At 40.1% G+C, this 22,550-nt stretch overlaps 2 protein-coding genes across 8 annotated transcripts; one reads left to right on the forward strand and one right to left on the reverse strand.

Annotated features, from left to right (window-relative positions):
• Positions 1–657: 657 nt before the first annotated feature.
• On the reverse strand, positions 658–22,507 carry tusc2a (tumor suppressor 2, mitochondrial calcium regulator a). 7 transcript variants are annotated; one of them, XM_066665732.1, is made up of 5 exons: positions 6,523–6,633; positions 5,701–5,861; positions 2,831–3,046; positions 2,200–2,320; positions 658–1,664 (listed from the first exon to the last, which is right to left on the reverse strand). In XM_066665732.1, exons 2-5 carry the CDS (start codon positions 5,760–5,762, stop codon positions 1,599–1,601), a joined length of 465 nt encoding a protein of 154 aa, XP_066521829.1. In that variant the 5' UTR covers positions 5,763–5,861; positions 6,523–6,633; the 3' UTR covers positions 658–1,598. The 7 variants fall into 7 exon arrangements, with proteins under 7 accessions (XP_066521829.1, XP_066521834.1, XP_066521830.1 ...); XM_066665737.1 differs by lacking the exons at positions 5,701–5,861; positions 6,523–6,633 and adding an exon at positions 22,381–22,507; XM_066665733.1 differs by lacking the exon at positions 5,701–5,861 and having other exon boundaries at positions 6,523–6,667.
• On the forward strand, positions 11,926–13,837 carry LOC136690866 (uncharacterized). Its single transcript, XM_066662921.1, has 5 exons — positions 11,926–11,941; positions 12,554–12,644; positions 12,854–12,983; positions 13,116–13,336; positions 13,603–13,837. The coding sequence occupies exons 1-5, from the start codon at positions 11,931–11,933 to the stop codon at positions 13,825–13,827; spliced, it is 678 nt and encodes a 225-aa protein (XP_066519018.1). The 5' UTR covers positions 11,926–11,930; the 3' UTR covers positions 13,828–13,837.
• Positions 22,508–22,550: the final 43 nt, after the last annotated feature.

A 22,550-nucleotide genomic window follows, 5' to 3' on the forward strand; every position in this document is an offset into this window, starting at 1 on the left:
GCTTCTCATGACTGTACACTGGTGTGAGTGTCTAAGCAACTATGTGAAGCCCCGCGATGGAATGGAGCTGATCTGTCCAGATGTAAAAGACAATGGATGTAAAAGAATAGGTGAATTAAATCATATTGTGCCATGTGATTAGCATTAAATGGACTGATTTGCAATTCAATTTAATAAGTGTACACATGTGAGCGCTGCTACTCTACATTAAACATTCATGTCTTAACTTATGACCACCTTTTGTTCCATTTCCTCTCATAAAATAACACCAAACAGAACCTTACACTTTTCATAATGTGCATTATATATTAAATATCACAATCTGTCAATGTCCACGTAGAAAACAACATATTGTCCAGATGTAATTAGACTAAAAACTACAATTAAGGGCATTTAGTTTAAAAATCTGCTAATACCTCCTTGGATTTTAAGTTGAGTCTATGGCTTTTAAAATATAGGTTGCTGGAAACATCACATTTTAATTTGATTAAAATTGATCACCAGATTAATTTGGGAATCTGAAGCCTACCAACCCACAAACTGTGAAACAGGACCCCCCCCCCCGGTCTGTTTTTGGTGTACAAAAATTAAAACAAAGAAGAAAGACATCCAGAATCAAGAATGGCTATTGACAAGAACCTCCGTTCCCCGCTCCTTAAGCCTGGCCTCTCAGATTGGGATAAACAGTGGCTGCTTGGCATTTAAAGGAACAGAGAGTGAAACCAGCCATTCTGTTTGGAGAGGGACAAAATTGTGCTGTGTTGTTTGATCCTTGTGGTACTTTGAACAAAACGTGACCAAACACGGATATTTTATTAAGACCCTACAACTCTGTTTTGCATGTGTATATAATGTCCCCTTTAAATAAAGCATGTCTTTACTGGGATAATTGTCTCCGAGATGAAATCAACATCAACGGGCAAGTGCTTGGGCATGTTTGTGAAACCTTCCTAAAAAATGACTTCGCAAAACATGATTAATGTGTTCCATGTCACAGCTTGTTATCTGGACTCTCCTAATGCAGGCAGTTTCTTAGCTTGCCGGGTAAACCATTTTATTCAAGTATGTCAACTTTAATAACTTACTATACATCAATGATTACTAGTGCAGGTCTGGGCTCAAATACAACAGACAGAGGCAGACTTCAATATAATAGAATAGTTATATACAATTAAAAACATGCCAAACTTGGTCAACAGACGACCATGCAGGAGGAACTAAGTACAGTCCCTGCATTTCAATACTGTTTTCCCTCACTCACACTCTGACAACACACACTCTAACATGTCTGTACATCACAGAAGGCAGGAGATTGCAGGTCTACTGTCTATCAGTACACCGACGTGTGAAATAGTACTGTAATTCACCCTGGTTTTCAAATGCCACTTTACAGCACTGGAATGCTGCCTCTCTGAAAAGCCTGTTAAAGTGCAGTAAGTCCTCCCGGCCACATGAGGAAAATGTGGCTCATCCTTTATCAGACACATACAGTCGTAATGAATCGAGAGCAGTTGAGGCCCATCGAGGAAGGTAGGATGGTATCAGAGAGGTGGTAAATTTGATTGTTGCAACCTCTCCTAGCCTCAGGTGGTCTGTCTTTATACTTCACAAAGGATGACTGGGAAATCAACATGGATCCTGGGATGATCCAATTTCACGATTCCCTAAAAAAAGAATTACAATTAAACAAATCCGTATACTTGGGGTATATTTTTATAAAAGCAATCCTTGAAGAAAAACGATGCATGAAAGCTTCAGGGAGCTAAGGGCACTTGTAATTAAAAATATAACATTCACATAGGTGCTCTAAAGTAGGACTAAAGACAACAAAACATTGCACATTCAACGAGAGGCAGTGAAAGATGATCGCTCCAATCAGTTTGGTCAAAAAAGAATGATTCGAGGCGGTTTTTCAGAATATTATCATTATGTTGTGTAGAGTACAATAAGAATGTTAACAGCTTTCATCTATGAATTAACAATTTTGCAAGAGTAGTACAAATGAAATAATAATTTGCCATCTTCAGTAATGATCTAACATAGACTTTCACTCTGAGACGTAAAAGCAGTCTTCAGTCTGGGTTTCCTCAGTCTCACATAGATTTAAAGCCCAGTACATGCATTTGGTGTGGTAGTAAATAAAGTATGTTTGTTTTTAATTGGTTTAGAATAGGCTAGGATTGCTGGGATTTGTGTTACCTGAGGTATGAGGTTCTTTTGGATCCTTTTCAGCTTGGCCTTCTTTCGTCCGTTTTTGGTCACCACGGTCTCCTCGTAAAACTCATGAGCCAGATCTCCATCTTCGTCGTAGTACAGGGAACTGCAAGCACACAAAACCTTGTGAAACCCTAACAGATGCCACTATTCATACACAGGTTCATGATGCCTGTTTGATTATTATATCAAAATACACTTTTTGACAGCAGAAGCATATTAGCATAGGGATCTGGATCAATCATTCTGATTTTGTGCTGCATCCTACATAGAGATTATGCACTTCAGAGTAGACGATGTAATCACTGTATGTTTCATAACAAACTGTTTAGAGTCTGAATATTATGATAAGAAACATACAGTGATGAAATGTATGTAAATGTGAATTCAAGAAGATTTGCAAAAGTTGAGTATGTGTCCTTAGAGCCCAGAGTATTTAATGAAGAGCTGTTGAACTGTTCGTTCTGAACTGGGCTGTTTAGACAGTGCAAAGAAAAGAAATTCCCAGGTATGAAAAAGTGTTCACTGAAAAAGTATCATTCCCAAAAGAGTGTGTGACTTCTGAAAACAACACATTTCATGGAAACAGCCTTTAAAGAGTTAAATTACTCTTTACCTTCTCCTAGTAAAGACAAAAGGAGTTGCGTTTTTGGAGCCACGGAGTCGGGCCAAAGATTGTTCATTGACCTCACCAGGAGAGTCTCCGCTGGCCCCTGAGCCAGAGAAAGGCCAGACTCCCTTTGCCTTGGATCCGCTGCCTCCCATTTTTAATGACAGGACATTATTCAATGGGATAGACAGGTACAGGCCAGGAGATCTCTGCTGCTCAGGCCTAAAAGAAATAAAGTACATACTGTAGTTAAGCTACAAAGCAAGACCATATTGCCCATATTGCATTTTGTTGCTTGTGGTGTGGCTTCAAAGCAAATCTGTGGCTCCTCTAGCTCTCTTTAGTTGTGCCAGTGACCACAGTGGCAGGTTCTTATTATAACAGCCCCTAACTGAATGTTTCTCTAAAACTAAGGATACACTGGTGTATCAAAATGCTAAATGGAGTGTTATGAAGCTGAGATTAGTATTTCTGAATGATGCCTTCAGCATGATCTTCCCAGTCGTAGTTTTGGTGAACTTTCTTTCTGTCCATGCTCTAAAACACATCATGTGTTCCTGTAAATTTTTATAAATACGAGTACAAAAGGAAGATATTTATGCATGCGTAGGGAAGACAGATCCTCACGTAATAAGCTAAAAATGAATCCTTTCTGGGTGTATTACCAGAAACTTTAGCTCAGTTACAAACAAATCACAAATATACACAAATAAACACACCATATAACATCACGCCAAATAACATCAGGTGAATGTTTGATCACTTGTGATGTGTCACGACATGGCACAGGTTTAAACATTTTCCATGTGTCAAAATAAAAGTGGAATGACTAAAAAACATGTGATTATTCACATGAACACTTTTCTGTAAGAGACTGATTATGACACAAATGTTTCAAGTCTTTAAAGGGTGTGATATTTAGATTAATAATGATCAAATGAAACAGGAAAAGCTTGATGCTGAACCAGTGTGTGAATTATAGAGCTCTAGTCTGGCATCACACTACAGACAAGTAAACACTCACGTCAACTACACTTTTTCACTAAAGAGCACAATAGTCAGCAGCTGGCCCTGACATCTCTTTGCTAACAAAACACTGGCTCTTTAAACATTCAGGACCAATGGTTATAAAGCTTCTCAGTGCTGATCTGTTCCTGTCAGTAAAGTCTCTGTAAATAAAAGAGGAATCTGATCCAAGATCAGCTCTCCTGTTACTGTCTGAACAGCAGCTTGGCATAACCTCTCTTAACTGCTTTCTGAAAACTATAAGGTTTAGAGTCATTCTGTGTAGTAAACCCTTTGACCTTTTTATTATTAAATGCTGTCAATTTGTTTACCAAAGCCGAATGAGTTTGTTCTTCCTTGTCTTCTGTTTAGGTTTTAAGGCTTCTTAAAAATTAGGTTTACTCATCGTTCACGTGATCTAATGAGATTATTTTATTGTATGTAATTGTAGTGAGAGGTGAAGTTTAACTTAAGTCAAAAATCCATTTGTTTGTTTAACACTTTAATATAGGGTGACCAGACGTCCCGTTAAAAAAATGTCCGGGTGGAATTTCACAAACGTCCGGGATTTTGTTTTTCTAGAGTTTACATCGAATTTTCGAGAAGCGTTTCGTTCACAAACTAGTCCCGCCCTCCCCTACTCCGATTGGTTCGCTTGAGTGAGAAGCGGGCGTGGTGAAGTAGCCTAAAATCTTCTGATTGGACGGTCTGACTGTAGAGCTACCGTTATTGGTCGATAATCTTCTCTGTAAACATTTAATTGGTCAGTCTGCACGTCAGTAGTCCTTGTTCACGTCAGGCAAAACTCATGTACCTACCCTCATCTCGAGCAGCTATGCTGAAATGTAAATGTAAATTCTCGGATTAATTAAAAAAGAAATTCCCATGTTTTGTGTAGCAAATAAAGGTGTAAAGGACCTGAGAGCACACATAGGTTTAGCTAAGCATACAACTGTGAATGCCCCCCCCAACAAAAGGGGCCTCTTTTTCACCTTATTAGATGTGGTCACCCTGTTTAATATGATTCTTACTAATCTCATGCAATATAAAAGGTGTTGAATGAACATCACTACCGACATCTATACATTAAAAATAATAATAATAATAATTGATTCATTCTGATGAGGCTGATGAGGATCAAAATGGGTCAGGGGCCTACAGAGAAAAAACCCAGGACTGGGCACCAGTCTGCTGCAAGAGAGCAGGACAGATTCATGTTTAGAGAGCTATAGATACCTGTATATATATATATATATATACATCACCACATTCATCCATTCATTGTCTGTAACCGCTTATCCAGTTCAGGGTCGCAGTCAGCACAACCCAGTTATTCAGTAAAAGTACCCCCGCTATTCCATGAGGGACCATAAGAGAAGAATCTTTTAACAGTGAAAAGAGTCTTTAACAGTGAGACTGCTCACAATCTAATCTGCCTTATAATATCGATGGCTAAATAAATCTAGAGTTAATAACATAAAAAACATAAAATTAATAGTGAGACATACACTGAGCTGAACTGTTAGCTTGTGTTAAATCTGATGAAACTCTGGCTTTCTCATTAACACTATTAATATTTGTGTATAGAAAGGGTTTTTGGTCATTAACAGACACTAAAAACATTTTATAATAATAACATCATGGAAAATATTTCATTAACTTCCTTTTTCCATGTCACATGCCACACTCCATTCTTGAGTGCATGTACCTGAGTGTGTGTGAGTATTTCCTACTCAGCTCTTCCTAACTGCATGATATGTCACACAAATACCCATATGGTATTGAGCCAAATGTGCAGAGTTCCATACTAGACAAATAGTGCTGGGTTTGGGTTGGGATGAGCAAGCCTTATGGCAAACATATCAGATTACAATTTCATGTTATCCATGTATCTGTGAGGGTTTCCTCTGGGAGTTCTGATTCCGTTCCACATGATGGATGATTGACTGGAGCACTGAGTTCCTGCCTTTTTGCACAATGTTTATGAGTAGACTCCAGACCCACCACGAACCTGACCAGGATGAAGTGTTTACTGAAAATTAATGAAGGAATGACTGAATTAACTGAAGAATGGAAGATGAATGGATAAGTTTTTTTTAAGTAAATTAATAATAAACCAAAAAGATCACAACATTCTTAAAGCAACCCAATGCAGTAGTCACAAAAACTCAATACTTTACATATTACACTGCAAAAGAATTAATTGCATTTAATTAAAATTTCCTTAAATAAAACATGCACTAGTTACTAAATTGTCCATCTCCAACTAGAGCACAGACGCTAGAATGTTATCAACAACCCTGTATACTGTACACACTACGTCCACTCTAAAGGGAGCATGGAGATATTCGAGACTGAGCCCTAATTTACTAGTGAACCCAACGCTAACTCCGTAACCCAGATTAGTGAAGATATAACGCTATTTGCGATAACAAACGTCGTTATTAATAACACTGCTTAAGACGAATCACTCTACCAGAGTCATAAATGTTCCGTTTCCTCTCCTCGCTGTCGTATTGTTATTATAACTGTATTGTTAACGTGAGTAGATGGATACCGTTAGATACACTGCAGCTGACCAACATAAACACAACTGAACAGCACATAATAGTTTGCCACTTTATATAGCTTGGTTTTGGCAAGTACATTCCGTTCATATCTTAACGATATCGAATTCCCAGCGCCGTACGTACTGTATTTATGAATGTCATTGCTGTGTTTTGGTCAGTTATCTGTTTACGCCACTGTCCCGTTTAACGAAAGCTCCCCCTGCAGCGCCATGTCAGCCAGAAGTCCTGCCTTCTCCCTGTACAGAACACCAGGGGGGGTTCCAAATGCGTCCTTACTCCCTACATAGTGCCCCTCAAAGGTCACGAGACTGTGACTTCTACACAAATATAAGACGTTAACTGTTATGTGGAAAGTCGGCAAATTTAAAGATAAACACTTATGGCTTAATATTAGTCATAAAATAATAACCGTTCCTGGTTTCATGATCTACGTAGTGCACTACACCGAGGGCGACGAGTCATTTAGGACATACCCCCAACTCTAAGTCCAGGAAAGTGATTGGAGAATGGGAAGCTATTGTTGAGCTGTGATTGGATGATTTGCTCGTCCACAACGTTTTACAAATTGTCATTCAGGAATCGTTTTTTTTTTCTGTCCAATATCAACTGATTCAACTGATCCTGATAACATCATCATCATCATCATCATCTTCTTTTCCGCTTTTCCATTTCAGGGTCGTGGTGATTAACTTTAATAATTAGACATAATAATAATATATTGTCTCCATAAAACAGCATATGCTATGCCATGATAAAATAACTTAAAGTTCATTTCGTGATAATGAAATGCATAATCCCTTATCACATTAAAATGCAGTAAAACCCTGATAGCAAAGAGATGGCGGACCACTGTTGTTCCACTGAGGGCAAAGTTGGAGGTCCACTAGTGTTTTACACAGCGTTTCCTTCATTAGGTTTGTTTTGTTATTCTTTATAAATAAGATTAGTAAATAATTTTAATTCAGCACAGTGTCAACATTTTTAGCATTTAATAATTTTATATCAGGCTTATACTCATTATTATATCTCTCATAGTTGTTGGTAATATTTGTATAAGTTTGTTTTCCAGAATAAAAGTCTCTGTGAATGTAAAATCTGTTTGAGGAGACTATAAATGAGTTATATCCTGTAAAGGACAGTAATCTGAGTGGTCCGATGGTGGACCAGCAGTGGTCTACAGTCAGTGGTGTGCCAGCCTTTTTATGACAGTAGACCAATACAGCGCTCTCCATAATTATTGGCACACCTAGTTAAAATGTGTTAAAAGCCTTAAAATAAATTAATCTTTTCAATGCAGAAGCATAATCTCACTCTTTAAAAATTTAGAAAAAAAAGCAATCTTCAACTCAAGTGAAAAAAAAAAAGAAAGAAAGAAATAATCCTGACTAAAAAATAATTATTTCACATAAAATGACCTGCTCCACAATTACTGGCACCCTTAAACATTTCTTGGAAATAAATGTACTGGTAAGTTTGGGGGAGGATCGGTGATGCCGTCGGCCTGTTTCTCCTCCAAAGGACCTGGGAACCTTGTAAGGACACATGGGATCATGAACTCTTAGAAATATCAGGACATTTTGAATCAGAATCTGGTGTCCTCTGCCCGAAAGCTGAAGATGAGTGTTCACTGGGTCTTTCAGCAAGACAATGACCCTAAACATGTGGCCAAATATACTGAAAAATGGTTCACAAGGCACATAATCAGGCTCCTCTCATGGCCATCTCAGTCCCCAGACCTCAACTCAATAGAAAACCTGTGGGGTGAGCTGAAGAGGAGAGAGCATAGGAGAAGACCCAGGACTCTGGACGATTTAGGGAGGTTGTGCAAAGAGGAATGGTCGAGGATCACTCTTTCTGTATTCTCCTATTCTCCCATATCTCTGTATTTGTGAAGATTTATAGGAGAAGATTAAGTGTGGTGTTGTTGGCAAAAGGAGGTTGTACAAAGTACTAACACCAGAGGAGCGCCAATAATTGTGGCACACGTTATTTCATTCAAAAGATTTATTTCTTAATGTGTGATTTTCCCACATAATTATTAAAAAAAAGAATTTATTAGAAGCCAAAGAACACTTCTTAACCAGGGGTGCCAATAATTATGGAGGGCATTGTACATACTCACTGTCTGGGAATATTCTCAGACCTATGGACTTTTAGCGCTTCCATACGATATTGTTATTTTTAACAGCTTATTTTCCCTGACTTTATCGCCAATTTCAGTTATCCACTTGTTTACTAGAGTCCCACAAGACCCCAGAATGCTACCAAGACAAAGAGGCAAAACTAGAAATACCGTTATTTGGTCATTTAAGTGTAGGTTGAAACAATCTTTGATTAAAAACAGTGGATTGAAAAAACTGTTTCGTTCATCCGATATCTAAAAGGAGAGAGAGCTCTGCTGTTCTGTCGTTCACAAACTTCTCCACGGAGCTGATGTGAGCTCTTTGAGCGAAGACTCTCAATTACTTCAAAATAGCGTTTGGCCTTTGGGAAGATGTTGGCGCCATTATTAGTTTTACAGGAGGAATCAGCAGCAGAAGAGGAAGAAACACAGGCCGCCAGCAAAGGCACAAACATACACTGAAACAGATTTTAGTCTAACACACTCTGTAAGAGTACAGGACAAAAAGCTGAGTTCTTCAACACACACAGATACGGTCTATGTCCATAATCAGAGTTAAAGGAACACTAAGTAATATTTGACCTGTAATAAGGCGAATAGAGCGGAAACTGTTTTTGCTACACTGGGCTCAGCACTCCAGGAGCTATACTATGTAACGTTTGGAGGAGGTTAGTGAGGTTACAAAACATTGCTGAGGTTTCTGTACATTAACTAAAGATTATGGCTGCAGTTACTACTCCCCTCCAGAGTCCATTACTCACACTTTCTACACCTCATCCAGCACCTAACAGTTTATTTTAAAAACTCAGTTTATTTGTCTTGGCCTCCCATCCACACGGTCACTGAAAACAGGTTTTCAAAAATGCTCTCCAAGGTGGAGATGTTTTAAAATGCCTTTGTCACTCTTTTCTATGGATGAAAGCATATGGATATTTTCAGAAAAGCTGACGCCACACAGCGTGCCTGTCTCTCTGTAACAGGAGTCACCAATAGGAAGGCCGCAGTCCTGGTCCGGACCCAGATGCTGTCCTCTCCGGACCTGGACCTGTAACAGATAAACTACTAAGAGCTGTTTAATTTTTAACAGAGTGTGTGTTTTAAGGGGTGTGACTCTTCTAGTCATTATGGTTTAGTTTTAGCGCCAGGAACAGACTAATCACACGTGTTTCTGCATATCACACAAGCGGCTACTCAGCCAATCAGAGCTGTGCATTATCGTGAGCACTGTGACTCCAATGACTGACACCAATGAGGACTCCAGACACCGCTGTCCTGAGGCCAGTGAAAATAGCCCAAGGGACATGATAAAAGCTCCTTTGGGACACTTTCAGGACAACAGTGTTATGTGAGGTAAAACCAGAAACATTAAAAATAAGGGAAAGCTGAACATGGATTCTGTTTACGGATAAAGTCCTGCCTTTCAGCAATAAGAGCCAATCAGATTGCTATTTATGGAAAAGCAGTAAAGTCATCTGCAACTACAAGACAAGTCATTATGGACTTTATTTAAAATAGGCTTCTGTTTTTTTAAAAAAATCCTTGTTTTATTTGTAAATTTTACTTGAAATGAGAACAAGACTATTTGTTATTTATAATTATTTGTAAATCTTGTTAAAATATATTTTTAGACATAATTTAAAGTGTAATCTGGTTTGACACTCAGCTGTTAACTACATAAAATGATGCTATAATTCTAAGCCAATTTTAATGTACAGGATATGGCACTGATCATAATGCAAGTTATACATTATGTTTTCTAACTGGACCTTAATGAATTATAATGAATTACCCCTGCCCTATAATGAAGTACATAAGTCATTAAACTACAATGTACATGCAGCTAGCACTAGATTTCAGACTCCTTCATATGAATAAGTATAAATTATGCTTTATTAAAAATATATAATGCACTATTAATATCTAGATTCAGGAATTTCATTAAGAGTTACCATGTCCCTCTACTGGACTGGCATGAGTATGCAGCTGTTTTTGGATTTGTCTGGAAGGGGATATGTTCAAAAATGGAGAGAGGAGTGTGGATGGGGCCTCTGTCAGGTCTGAGCAGTATCTTCTCCTGCTCCAGGTAAGGTGCACTCTGTGATTCAGCAGAAGCACATCCAGCAGCTCCGACATAAATCTGCCTAATAATATACATTATAAACATATAAACACTACATTTGGTAAATATTTATTTTACTTTACTGTAAATTCCAGCTGCGCTCTACTCCAGCTGTGTACCGCACTAAGTCAGTTAAGTTTTTTATTGTCGCTGCCCAAAGGAAAAATGTATCTCCATTTTTGTCCATTTTTAGTTTACTACATCATTTAAACACAGCAGCCCTTCGCGTTGTGTGAAAGTGTCACAATGAACGAACTAATAGAAATGCTCCACAAATACAATATTTACATTGACTTCCATATCGACCCACAAAGTCAAACAGGAGTTTGATGCCTCTATAACAGCAGCTACTTGAAGAGATAGAGATTAAATAATTTCAGCATTTGGCTGTGAACCCGTCCTGTTCATCAAGCTATAATTACATGTCAAAGACTTCACAGCTATCCTTAAAAATCTGTGAACTCTGTAACATAGGTGAAACCACTGTGGACAGATGTTCTGTTGTGAAACATGGTTTGTATAATTTCTATAGAAAAGCATTATATTGAATGTGTCTGAATCAGACGCACATGACCCCAAGGTCTTCATGCTCAGTGCCAAGTGGCTAGAGGAGTATGAAGCCTCAGATGAGGAAGAAAGGTTATATAAACTTTATAAAGTCACTTTCACAACTCTACAAATGTCATGCTATCAAACCTGTATTTTTTCAAGTCAATTCAGGGATCTACTTTGTTCAAATCAGAGTTCATTTTAAAGCTATTGAACTTTGAAAGCTTTATTTCAGCTTTAATATCTCAGGTTGTCAGTGTTCAGAAGTGTACATACACCATTTTAACTGTCTACATCCACCATAAGAATAGGACACAATACCAAAGCTTCAAATGGTGCTACCGTTTTGTTGGTTACACCAAGATAAAAAAAAAAAAGCCTGACTCTAGTAGCACATGAGTACCAGGACAAAGGCCTTCCCTTCTGTGATCAGATAAAAATAAAATAAAATAAAATAAAATGTATCCCTTATATATATCTTCGTTTTCATTTGAAGGTTGTTAGCGCCTCCTGCAGGACTATTGGTTCAGCTCATGCATGTTTTGATGGACCAAATTAGTGAGAAACTTCTCCATAGACTGGAACTGCACTGAACGTAAGCACTTCTATGAGCGAGTTCGGTCTGTGACGTCATAAGAATATGTAAATTATGTTATAGACGTCTCCATGTGACGTCACACCGCGAGATACTCTATATAAAGCTCAGTTCTGCTTGGAGGTGACAGACACAGCGCTGGAACCATGAGAGTAATGTAAGATATTCTAATCCTCCCCTAACTTTCTGTTTTCTCACCTTATTTTCTAATCCACCTCTGTTTTCTTTCTAGAGACCCTCATCCTCATACCTTCAACTCTCATTTTCTCTACCTTCCCCATAGCTATAAACCATAATTTTGCTTTATTGACGGCATACGTTGTCCCTCAACACATCACAGATGAATTACACGTTAGATAATTACATTTTCTGTAGATTAACAATAACATTAACAAACTACAAGTGTAAGACAAATATGACATTTTGACTGGACAAAAACAATGTAATGAGGACCTAAACCTATATATTAATGAATAATTCCACCTGAGAAGTCCGCACCCTGTAAACATTGACCTATTTTAAACATTCATTACCCAGTTAAAGCACTAGAATTAGTGTCATGGCTATATTAAATCAACCAACGAAGCAAGCCTGTAAATGTTTTTCCCAGGGCTAGACTGGCATGGATTAATGCTCTGACAATCTGACCTCTTGATTTTGTGCTTTGATCAAATATTATAAAGCAATAATCCAAAATGGAGTAAACTCTTTAGGGAGGCCTTATGTGAAGTGTGTTTTAATCTGAGATTTTGTTTTGCTTGTGCTGAAGGACAATGGACACTCAAATGGCCCATGTAAAGCAAGAGAGGAGTCTGGGACCGAAACCCAGAAACAGACTTCAGGACAATTTTCAACAAACGGTAGGGCCTGTACAGCCATGCTAGACAAGTTACTGTGTGCACGTGACCATTTAATTTAAGTGAACATATATATATATATTATTTAAATGTTTGGATTTTGTTCAGTGTCAGCTCTATGTTGTCTTGCCATAGTGTCTGAATGTTTATGGTCTGAGAACATTTAACTAAATCATTATAATAAAGGATGATTCTACTTTCTCATCTCTCAGGCTCCTGCTGTAGGGAGCATCCCTCAGTGTCTGGTTGCCAAATCCATCTGGAAAGAAGGGGTAACCTTTCCATCCATTGGCACCGTGAAAAAAGAGGAGCGAAATAATGGTAACGTCTTAAAACAAAACGGTAAGATCTGAGAACAACTACAACATTTAATTAAATATGATTTGTTAATTTATAGATCATTTCTACCTTTTAAAAACAAAATACGTAAGAAGGTTTTAATGTGTTTAACTTTATATTCTGTTTTACCTGCAGTGAAAATGCCTGCACTGAAAAGGCCTGCAGTGAAGAAGCCTGAGGTGATAAAACCTGCAGTGGAAAAGCCATTACAGATGTGCTTAACATTTGTACATCCTTTAGTGAAGCAGCCTGCAGAATCAAACCCTTGTGGTTCAAGACTTTGCCCAAAAAGACCCACCTTGGAGAAGCTTAACATTAAAACCACCACTGCGAACAACGTTCAGCAGAACAGAAAAGTCAGGCAAACATCTTGGAAATACCTTTAGATTATCACATGTGAAACTGAGAATGTATTAGTTATCCAAACTTTAAAGGTTGAGATTTATGTACAGGTTACAGAGTGAAACCTATTATTAATATTTTACATAATGTTATGAAATACTGTGTAATGTGGAGTTGTATTTCAGTTTATTAGGACAGTATGTTCTAAGCCTGTATTAATGTGATCATGAGATTTTTCTAGGATGAGAAATTAGTTTTTTCTTTTTGTTTCTTATTTTAGATCAGGTTTCCAAAGATTCCTAAATGGAGAGAACCAGGACCAGAGTTAACTGAAGAAAGTAGCTGTTCCACTCTGCTTTGGTTCACGGCTTCAGGCAGGTCTGCCGGCAAGTTTCCTGCCACAATCCCTAAACCAGCAAAGCGTACGGGCAAGACGTCTGTAGCAGTGTGTAAAGGACTTGCTCCAGAAATAAGACCCATGCCTCTTGTCCCGGAAAAATTATAATAAATGATTCAAAAAGATACTTCAGGTCAGCATACGAGTAACATTTTTATTGAGAAATGCAAAAAGCAATTCAGCCCTCACTTCCCTTTGTGGTTGTCTTATAGGGAACCAGAAATTTTCTTTCTGGTTCTAACAGGGAGAATATAACAGAACAGAAAAGCACGTTTCAGCAGCTTTATGATAAGAGAACGTTCTGTTCCAGGGCATTGCTTCTTGTAGTTTCTCGTATCATAAAGCACAAGCATCACAGACACAGAGCTTAAACACAATGACTCGTACTCTAAAATACTGAATCCTACCTAATCACACTGTGTAATGGAATTTTCCATCACACTCTTCATTAGAAAGAAGAATCAGTTGAGCACCTGATTACAGCGTTTTCTGGGCGGACCGCTGGTGATTAAACAGAATTTTAGACAAATGCCACATTTTAGCTCCACCTTTTTTTCCCTTTATTAGGTTCTTTTGTTATTCTTTATAAATAAGATTAGTAAATAATTTTAATTCAGCACAGTGTCAACATTTTTAGCATTTAATAATTTTATATGAGGCTTATACTCGTTATTATATCTCTTACAGTTGTTGGTAATATTTGTATTAGTTTGTTTTCCAGAATAAAAGTCTCTGTGAATGTAAAATCTGTTTGAGGAGATTATAAATGAGTTATATCCTGTAAAGGACAGTAATCTGAGTGGTCCGATGGTGGACCAGCAGTGGTCTACAGTCAGTGGTGTGCCAGCCTTTTTATGACAGTGGACCAATACAGCGCCCTCCATAAAAATTGGCACACCTAGTTAAAATGTGTTAAAAGCCTTAAAATAAATTAATTTTTTCAATGCAGAAGCATAATCTCACTCTTTAAAAATTTAGAAAAAAAGCAATCTTCAACTCAAGTGAAAAAAAAAGAAAGAAAGAAATAATCCTGACTAAAAAATAATTATTTCACATAAAATGACCTGCTCCACAATTACTGGCACCCTTAAACATTTCTTGGAAATAAATGTATTTGAACCATTTATGTCATTTCTACTGTAGTGTATAAAGTGGATCAATGTGTCTGGGAACCTTTAATTAGTAATGTATCACGTCCTGTTTCCCTGGGGTATAAATATGGCGTTACACAGAGGCCTATTTCTCTAACTCACTTTTAAACATGGGAAAGACAAGAGGACACACTGTTCAAGTAAAGCAGATGTGTGTCGACCTCCATAAATCAGGCAGTGGTTACAAGAAAATAGCCACTCACCTGCAGAGGCCCTTATATACAGACAGAGCAATCATCAAAAAGTTCAAAACATCTGGAAATGTGACAAACAGTGACAAACAAGCCTGGAAGAGGACGCAAGTGTATCTTGCACCACGCACTGGTAAGTTTGGGGGAGGATCGGTGATGCCGTCGGCCTGTTTCTCCTCCAAAGGACCTGGGAACCTTGTAAGGACACATGGGATCATGAACTCTTAGAAATATCAGGACATTTTGAATCAGAATCTGGTGTCCTCTGCCTGAAAGCTAAAGATGAGTGTTCACTGGGTCTTTCAGCAAAATAATGACCAAGGCACATTACCACTCAGTAATAATTATACATCTAACACCACAATCCAAGACATACAACACGTTACATCACAGATTCTCAATGAAAAGGAAGAGAAAAAAAAAAAGAATATACAATGCACTTAAAAATCCATTCAAGTTATTTCTTTCTTTTCTTCTTCTTGTCAGTCAGTCATAGGCCAGAGGTTACCAGCACTTAGCCTAAATATCAAAGCAGTCTGTGAAATATATCTGTAGTGTTGTCAACATCAAGTTATATTGTAGTCCCATCAAGTTGGTTCCAAGGTGTTGTCATAAGTCAGAAGCCACCTGAAGAAGTCATAGCTTCGTGATCGGTCTACGTACAAGGCTGTTTGAGGTCCTAACCCAGACCTGACGTACAAGTCCTTTCTTGTCTGGTGCAACTGCTGTGACTCTGCCAATGATCCAGGAACCATGAGGGGTAGAGTCATCCACTATGAGAAACACATCTCCAGGAGTAAAGTTGTGTTTATTCTGTGCTCATTTCTGGCGCTACTGAAGTTGTGGCAAATATTCTTTAACCCATCTTTTCCATAAAAGGTCAGATATGTATTGGACCTGTCTCCATCTCTTACGTGCATAAAGATCGTTTTTTTCTGGAACAGACCAGGTGGTAAGCATGGATTAGACTTGAGAAGGAGGAGGTGATTTGGTGTTAAAGCTTCCAAATCATTTGGATCGTTGGATTCCTGTGTAATGGGCCTACTATTCAGGATTGACTCCACTTCACACAGGACAGTTTGAAGGCCCTCCTCATCCAAATACTGTGTCTGCAAGGTGGATTTGAGAACCTTTCTGATGGAGCGAATCAACCGCTCCCATGCTCCTCCATAATGCAATCCAGTTGGAAGGTTAAAAATTAATTTAACCACCTTCAAAGCCAATGCATCAGCAATCCTTTCCTGATTCCACTCTTCCATAGCTTGTCTCAGCTCATGCTCTGCCCCCACAAAGTTGGTACCATTGTCGGAATGCAGTTCTTGAACCTGGCCTCGTCTCGCAACGAAACAGCGTAAGGCGTTAATAAAAGAGTCAGTATCAAGAGATGAGGTAACCTCAATATGTACAGCTCTAATCGCCAAACACGTAAAGATGGCTCCATAACGCTTCACAATACTTCTCCCACGCTTTATTTCAAATGGACCAAAATAATCCACTCCAACAAAGTTAAAGGGAGGTCTCTCAGGGGCCACTCTACTTTCAGGCAAATCAGCCATTTGCTGCTGGCCTAAGGATCCATGAAGCCGTCTGCAGACCACACACCTTGACATGATGCTTCTTGTCAAGGTGCCCGCACCAGGAATCCAATATTTCTGATGCAGCCTTGAGAGAATATGGTTCCTACCATTATGGCCCACCTCTTTATGGATATGCCTTTAAAATGAGATTAGAAATATGAAAATCCTTAGCGATTATGGCAGGATGTTTAGAATTTTCTGACATAACAGCCCTACTAAGACGTCCGCCAACTCTGAGCACACCATCCTCTAAAACATTCATTCATTCTTTCATTATCTGTAACCGCTTATCCAATTCAGGGTCGCGGTGGGTCCAGAGCCTACCTGGAATCATTGGGCGCAAGGTGGGAATACACCCCGGAGGGGACGCCAGTCCTTCACAGGGCAACACACACATTTACTCACACTTTTGAGTTGCCAATCCACCTACCAACGTGTGTTTTTGGACTGTGGGAGGAAACCAGAACACCCGGCGGAAACCCACGGGGACAACACACCAACTCCTCACAGACAGTCACCCGGAGTGGGAATCGAACCCACAACCTCCAGGCCCCTGGAGCTGTGTGACTGCGACACTACCTGCTGCGCCACCGTGCCGCCCCTTCCTCTAAAACAGGATTCAGTTTATAGATGTAGCTGCTTTGTTTCACGCTGTCTCTCTTTGGAGGCAGGAGATTTCTTCAGCATACCTTTTCCACTGACAGAACTTTATTATTTGCATCTCAGCATCCTTAATCTCTTCCAATGAGAGAAAGTCATTACGGAACTCCACCTTGCGATGAGCATCCTTACGCTGAGTTGCATCAGATAAAGGCTGAAAACATGCCTTGTCCTTTCCACAATGCAAAAACAATGTCTTGAACCTCAGGATCCAACCCATCACCCCAAAGAGGCATATCCAAGAAGAGGTACGACTAATTAAATCAGTCAATGGGCCACCATCATCATTTGCTTGTAAAACATTAATAGCGGCAGACACTTTGACTTCAGGGTCTTCATGTGGAAGTTCCTGCATGTTCTCTGGGTTTACAGGCCATTCTTTCTCTGGCTGCATAAGAAATGCAGGACCAGATATCCATTCAGTGTTAATTAAAAAAGGCTCTGCCCTCATACCTCTAGAAACAAGGTCTGCGGGGTTGTGTGTTGTGTTCACATACCTCCACTGGGAGGCCCTGGAGACCTTTAAAATCTCGGACACTCAGTTCGCTACAAAAACACGAAACCTAGATGTCTCATTATTGATATATTTCAACACAGAGGTAACACTGAATCTAAGAGAGAGAGCCTTAGCTCCGTCCTCCACAGTATATCCATACGAGTTGCCACCACAGCTGCCGTAAATTCCATACGAGGAATCGTTACTAGATTTAGGGGTGCCACCCTGGACTTCCCCATTATGAAGGAACTGTGGGTGCGTGAGCAACTGTTACGCAGGAGCAGGTAAGTAACAGCACCATACCCCTTCTCACTTGCATCTGCAAAGTGGTGTAACTGAGCAGTGGTCACCTCTCCAAAGTCAGGAGGTTTTAAACATCTTCTGATGCTAATGTTGTCCAACAGATGCAACTCTTCCACCCAGTCTTTCCATTCTTGGGAAATTGCGAGTGGTATAATGTTGTCCCATCCTTATCCCCTTCTTGCACAGATCTTGAAGAATCTACTTGGCTGTGAAAATAACGGGAGCAACGGTGGAAAGGATTCCTCTGCGGGTCATTGGCCTGTTTGAGATGGATATGCAGAACTTAAATGCATCTGACTGCACACACCACCGCACTCCCAACGCTCACTCAACGGGTAAAAGATCACAGTCCAAGTCTAAGTTTTTAACTTCCTTTGCCCTTTCCTTCTCAGGTATTACGGCAAGAATGCGGTGGCTATTACTTATCCACTTTGTCAGGCGGAAGCCGCCCTTAGCGCAGATGTCTCCAAGGTCCTTATAAAGGGATATGGCTTCCTCTTCTGAGGCTGTTGAGGCGAGACAATCATCCACATAAAAACTGTATAGGATGGTGTCAATCACCTGCTGGCTAAACTGTGCTTTGTTATCTTCTGCACATTTCCGTAGGGCATAGTTAGCACAGCTTGGAGAAGAAGTCTCCCCAAACAAATGAACACCCATCCTATACTCTTGCATGCTCTGACTGAAATCACCACCAGGCCACCAGAGAAATCTCAAAAGGTCAGCATCTTCCACTGGCACACGCACCTGGTGAAACATGGCTTCAATATCAGACATCAACACAACTGGCTCCTTCCTAAACCTAGTCAACACACCAACCAATGCATTCGTCAAGTCAGGACCACTTAGAAGTTGCGCATTAAGAGAAATGCCTTGAAATGGTGCTGCACAGTCGAAGACAACCCGGAATTTCCCTTTAAAAGGATGGTAAACCCCATGATGGGGAACGTACCAAACCTTGCGCTCACTGCACTCCAAGTCTTTGATTGGCACTCTTTGCGCATACCCCCTGGATATAAGGTCTTCCATGAAAGCGGTGTAAACCTTGTGAAAGTCTTTATCTCTGATGAACCTTCTCTTCAAACTTAAGGTGCATTGTTCCACAATCGCACGGTTGTCAGGCATTCTTATATCTCGGTCCTTCAGAGGCAGGGCAATACTGTAGTGCCTATCACTCAGAATCGTGGTCTGACTGACCAACTTCAAGAACTTGGAATTTTCCCTTGTCCCAGCTGCTCATCCTGGCTGCTCTCAGGGTAGTCCATCTTAAACTGCTGTTTCCATAACTTGTCAAGCGTAACAGCAGAAATTCTGTTGGCGGTGACTGTTGATGAACATCCTAGTCTTCCACAGCACTCCCTGCCAAGTGGCCCATTTACCGTCCATCCAAGCACAGTCTTAATGGCAAAAGGTCCATCATCTACACTCTGGACGACCTCCAGAGGTTCCAACGCTCTGGGCATGTTCATGCCAATCAAAAGCTCCACTTGTGCCTCAATTCCTGGCAGATAAACATGCTTCAAGTGTGGCCAGTCATCCAGATCTTGTTGTCTTGGGATGTTACACACATTAACTGGCATTCTATATTCAGTGAAGAGATCAGGCATTTCACAGTAAACATCACTCTCCAACCCAACAACTTCCAATCCAGTCCTGTCCACCACTTTCTCTTGTCCCATGGTATGCAAGATAATCTTGTTCTTTCACCCAGCAAGATTCAATTTGTCCAGAAGACCCACTGTACAAAATGATGCTGAACTTCCCTGGTCCAAGAAGGCATACGTTTCCACTGCTCTTTGGCCTTTTTTTTTTTTTTTTTACTTTAACTGGTACAATAGCAAGCTTACAGTCTTGTTCACTGGCCCCAGTAAGACCACTAGTCTGAACTGTAACAGGAATGTTATCTGCTTCAGTGTCAGACTCGACCTCTTTCTCCTCCTTGTGATGGATATGAAGGATACTTGTATGTCTGAAACCACAAATTTTACATAAAAGGCGTTTTCTACATTCTTTGCTGATGTGCCCAATACACAAACAGCCAAAACAGATACCATTCCTTTTAAGAAAGGAAATCTTTTCATTTTGAGGTTTCTTATCAAGCAGAGAGCATGACTCCAGCGTATGTCCACCCTTACAGAACAAACAAATCTCCACAGAAGTGTGATGATCTTGGGCCTCTGTTTGATTTTTTCTCTCAAATGCAATAGCAGTTGTACCAAAGCTGCATCCTTTAGCTCTTGGATAAGGACGTTTCCCTCCATCACTATCTTTTACTATTAAATGTGTTGGAGGAGTGTCGCATAGACTTCCGAAGACAGGATCTGTTGCAATTTTAACTTGACGCTCAAGAAAGAAAACAATATCAATGAATGAAACTCTGAGATGCTGCCTCTCCTGGACGTCACACGCTACTGTTCGCCATTTGTCTTTCAACTTATATGGTAACCTTTAAATCACAGCAAGCATAGTGGCAGGCGTGTTCAATTCAGAGAGGCCATGAACCTCTTCCATCGCATTGCAACACCCACGTATACACCCACGTGAGTGGACCTTGTTCAGATAAGCAGATGCAATTACATGTTCATTTCCAAAATGGTCATACAGCAGTCTTCGCCTTTATATATCCAGTACCATCAGACATATGTTGACAGCTCTTGACGAGTTCATTGGGCTGCCCCCTGGTATACTGTGCGAGGTAATGCAGGCAATCGTCAGCATTGCCTGTTTTTGCTTCTATGACCAGTTCGAACGAACGCATGAAGGCATAAAAGTGCAGAGGATTGCCATCAAAGACTGGAATTTCTCTTTTAGGCAGTAATGAAACACTTTGTTGATAGACCAGCATCCAGACCTGTAATTGTGCTACATGGTCTTAAAGGATCAGAAGGCCCCCTTAGGAGAGGTGCAGGCTTATCCCTTTTCATGCTTTGCTGCACTGGTTTTAGTAGGCTTCACATTTCTAATAGTTGTATTTCCTTTTAAATTAATTTTCTGTGGAAAAAAAGGTCTCTGCATCAGTATTAATACATTTTAAAATATGATTCCATTCCATTGGATTTCCGTGAAGCGGTACTATGTGCAGTTGATCCAATTCTCAGCACATTGACCTTTGCAACCGTTGCGGCGATGTCTGCTTCAAGTTGAAGTTGTTCTTTCTTTCTCCTCAATTGCTCCTTGAGCATACGTTGACATGCGAGCAAGGCAGCCATTTCAGCTTCTGCCTTGAGATGTGCAGATGTAGCTGACGATACCTTTGAGCTTAACTTGCTGCCTTGATTTGATACACTATCGGATAGCAACACATCATCATAGATGTCATGTAGAAAATTAAGAAACAATTGAGGTTTCTTTTCAGCATGGTCTTGAAAACACATTTCCCCCTCTAATGAGGTTTCTTGGGATGGCACAGTGTCAAAAAATGGCCTGCTTGAACATTTATCGACCTCAGAAAGCCATATTTTATCATCCTCAATAAAACCTTTATTGTAATTTGTGATGCTTGAAAACCATGCATTTTGCTTATCTTTCTCATCAGATGGAATTAAAGGCAGCAAAGATTCATGCAGTGCACTGGCATCCTCAGACAGATGCATTAATTCATCAAGCTGTGAATAATTTTTATCATCCTTCATTAGCTCTTTAAGAGACAGAATTAACCTTTTCATTTTATTTACATGCCTTTTTCTTCCTGTCTGAATTCATTCATCCATCCATTATCTGTAACCGCTTATCCAATTCAGGGTCGCGGGGGTCCAGAGCCTACCTGGAATCATTGGGCAGGAATACACCCTGGAGGGGGCACCAGTCCTTCACAGGGCAACACAGACACACATATTCACTCTCACGGACACTTTCTGAGTCGCCAATCCATCTACCAACGTGTGTTTTTGGACTGTGGGAGTAAACCAGAGCACCCGGAGGAAACCCACGCAGACACAGGGAGAACACACCAACTCCTCACAGACAGTCACCCGGAGCGGGAATCGAACCCAACAACAGATGCAGCTTGTGATCCGCTCATTTTTAGCGTTCAAACAAATAACATTCAAAACCAGCTTAAAGGCGACTTCAGTATCAGTAGCAATTTCTTAACAGCTCGCTAAGCACACGCAAAGCCACAACCCACATGCCAAATTCCCAATGAACTTCAGGTCTACACACAGGTCTAAACGGCAGTAGCCATGGTCCAACAAACACAGCGACAAGCCCGTCACAACGTGGAAGTAACCAAACTGCATTCAAACAAGCAATAGCCAAAAATAGCACAAGCACTGGTTACATACCACCGTTGTCTTCCCGACTCTCTCGGGCGGGCCGCTTTCGTTGGTTTAGTGGCGGTGGTGTGTGGGCTCGCATCAGCGTTCAGGCTGTGCACTGAATCCAGAAGCCGCCATTGCCGTGCTTTTTTTGCTGACAAATGTTTGGCGACTTCAATAGACTTCAGAGTCGCCGA

Source organism: Hoplias malabaricus, chromosome 3 (assembly GCF_029633855.1).
Source record: "Hoplias malabaricus isolate fHopMal1 chromosome 3, fHopMal1.hap1, whole genome shotgun sequence".
Taxonomy (NCBI): domain Eukaryota; kingdom Metazoa; phylum Chordata; class Actinopteri; order Characiformes; family Erythrinidae; genus Hoplias; species Hoplias malabaricus.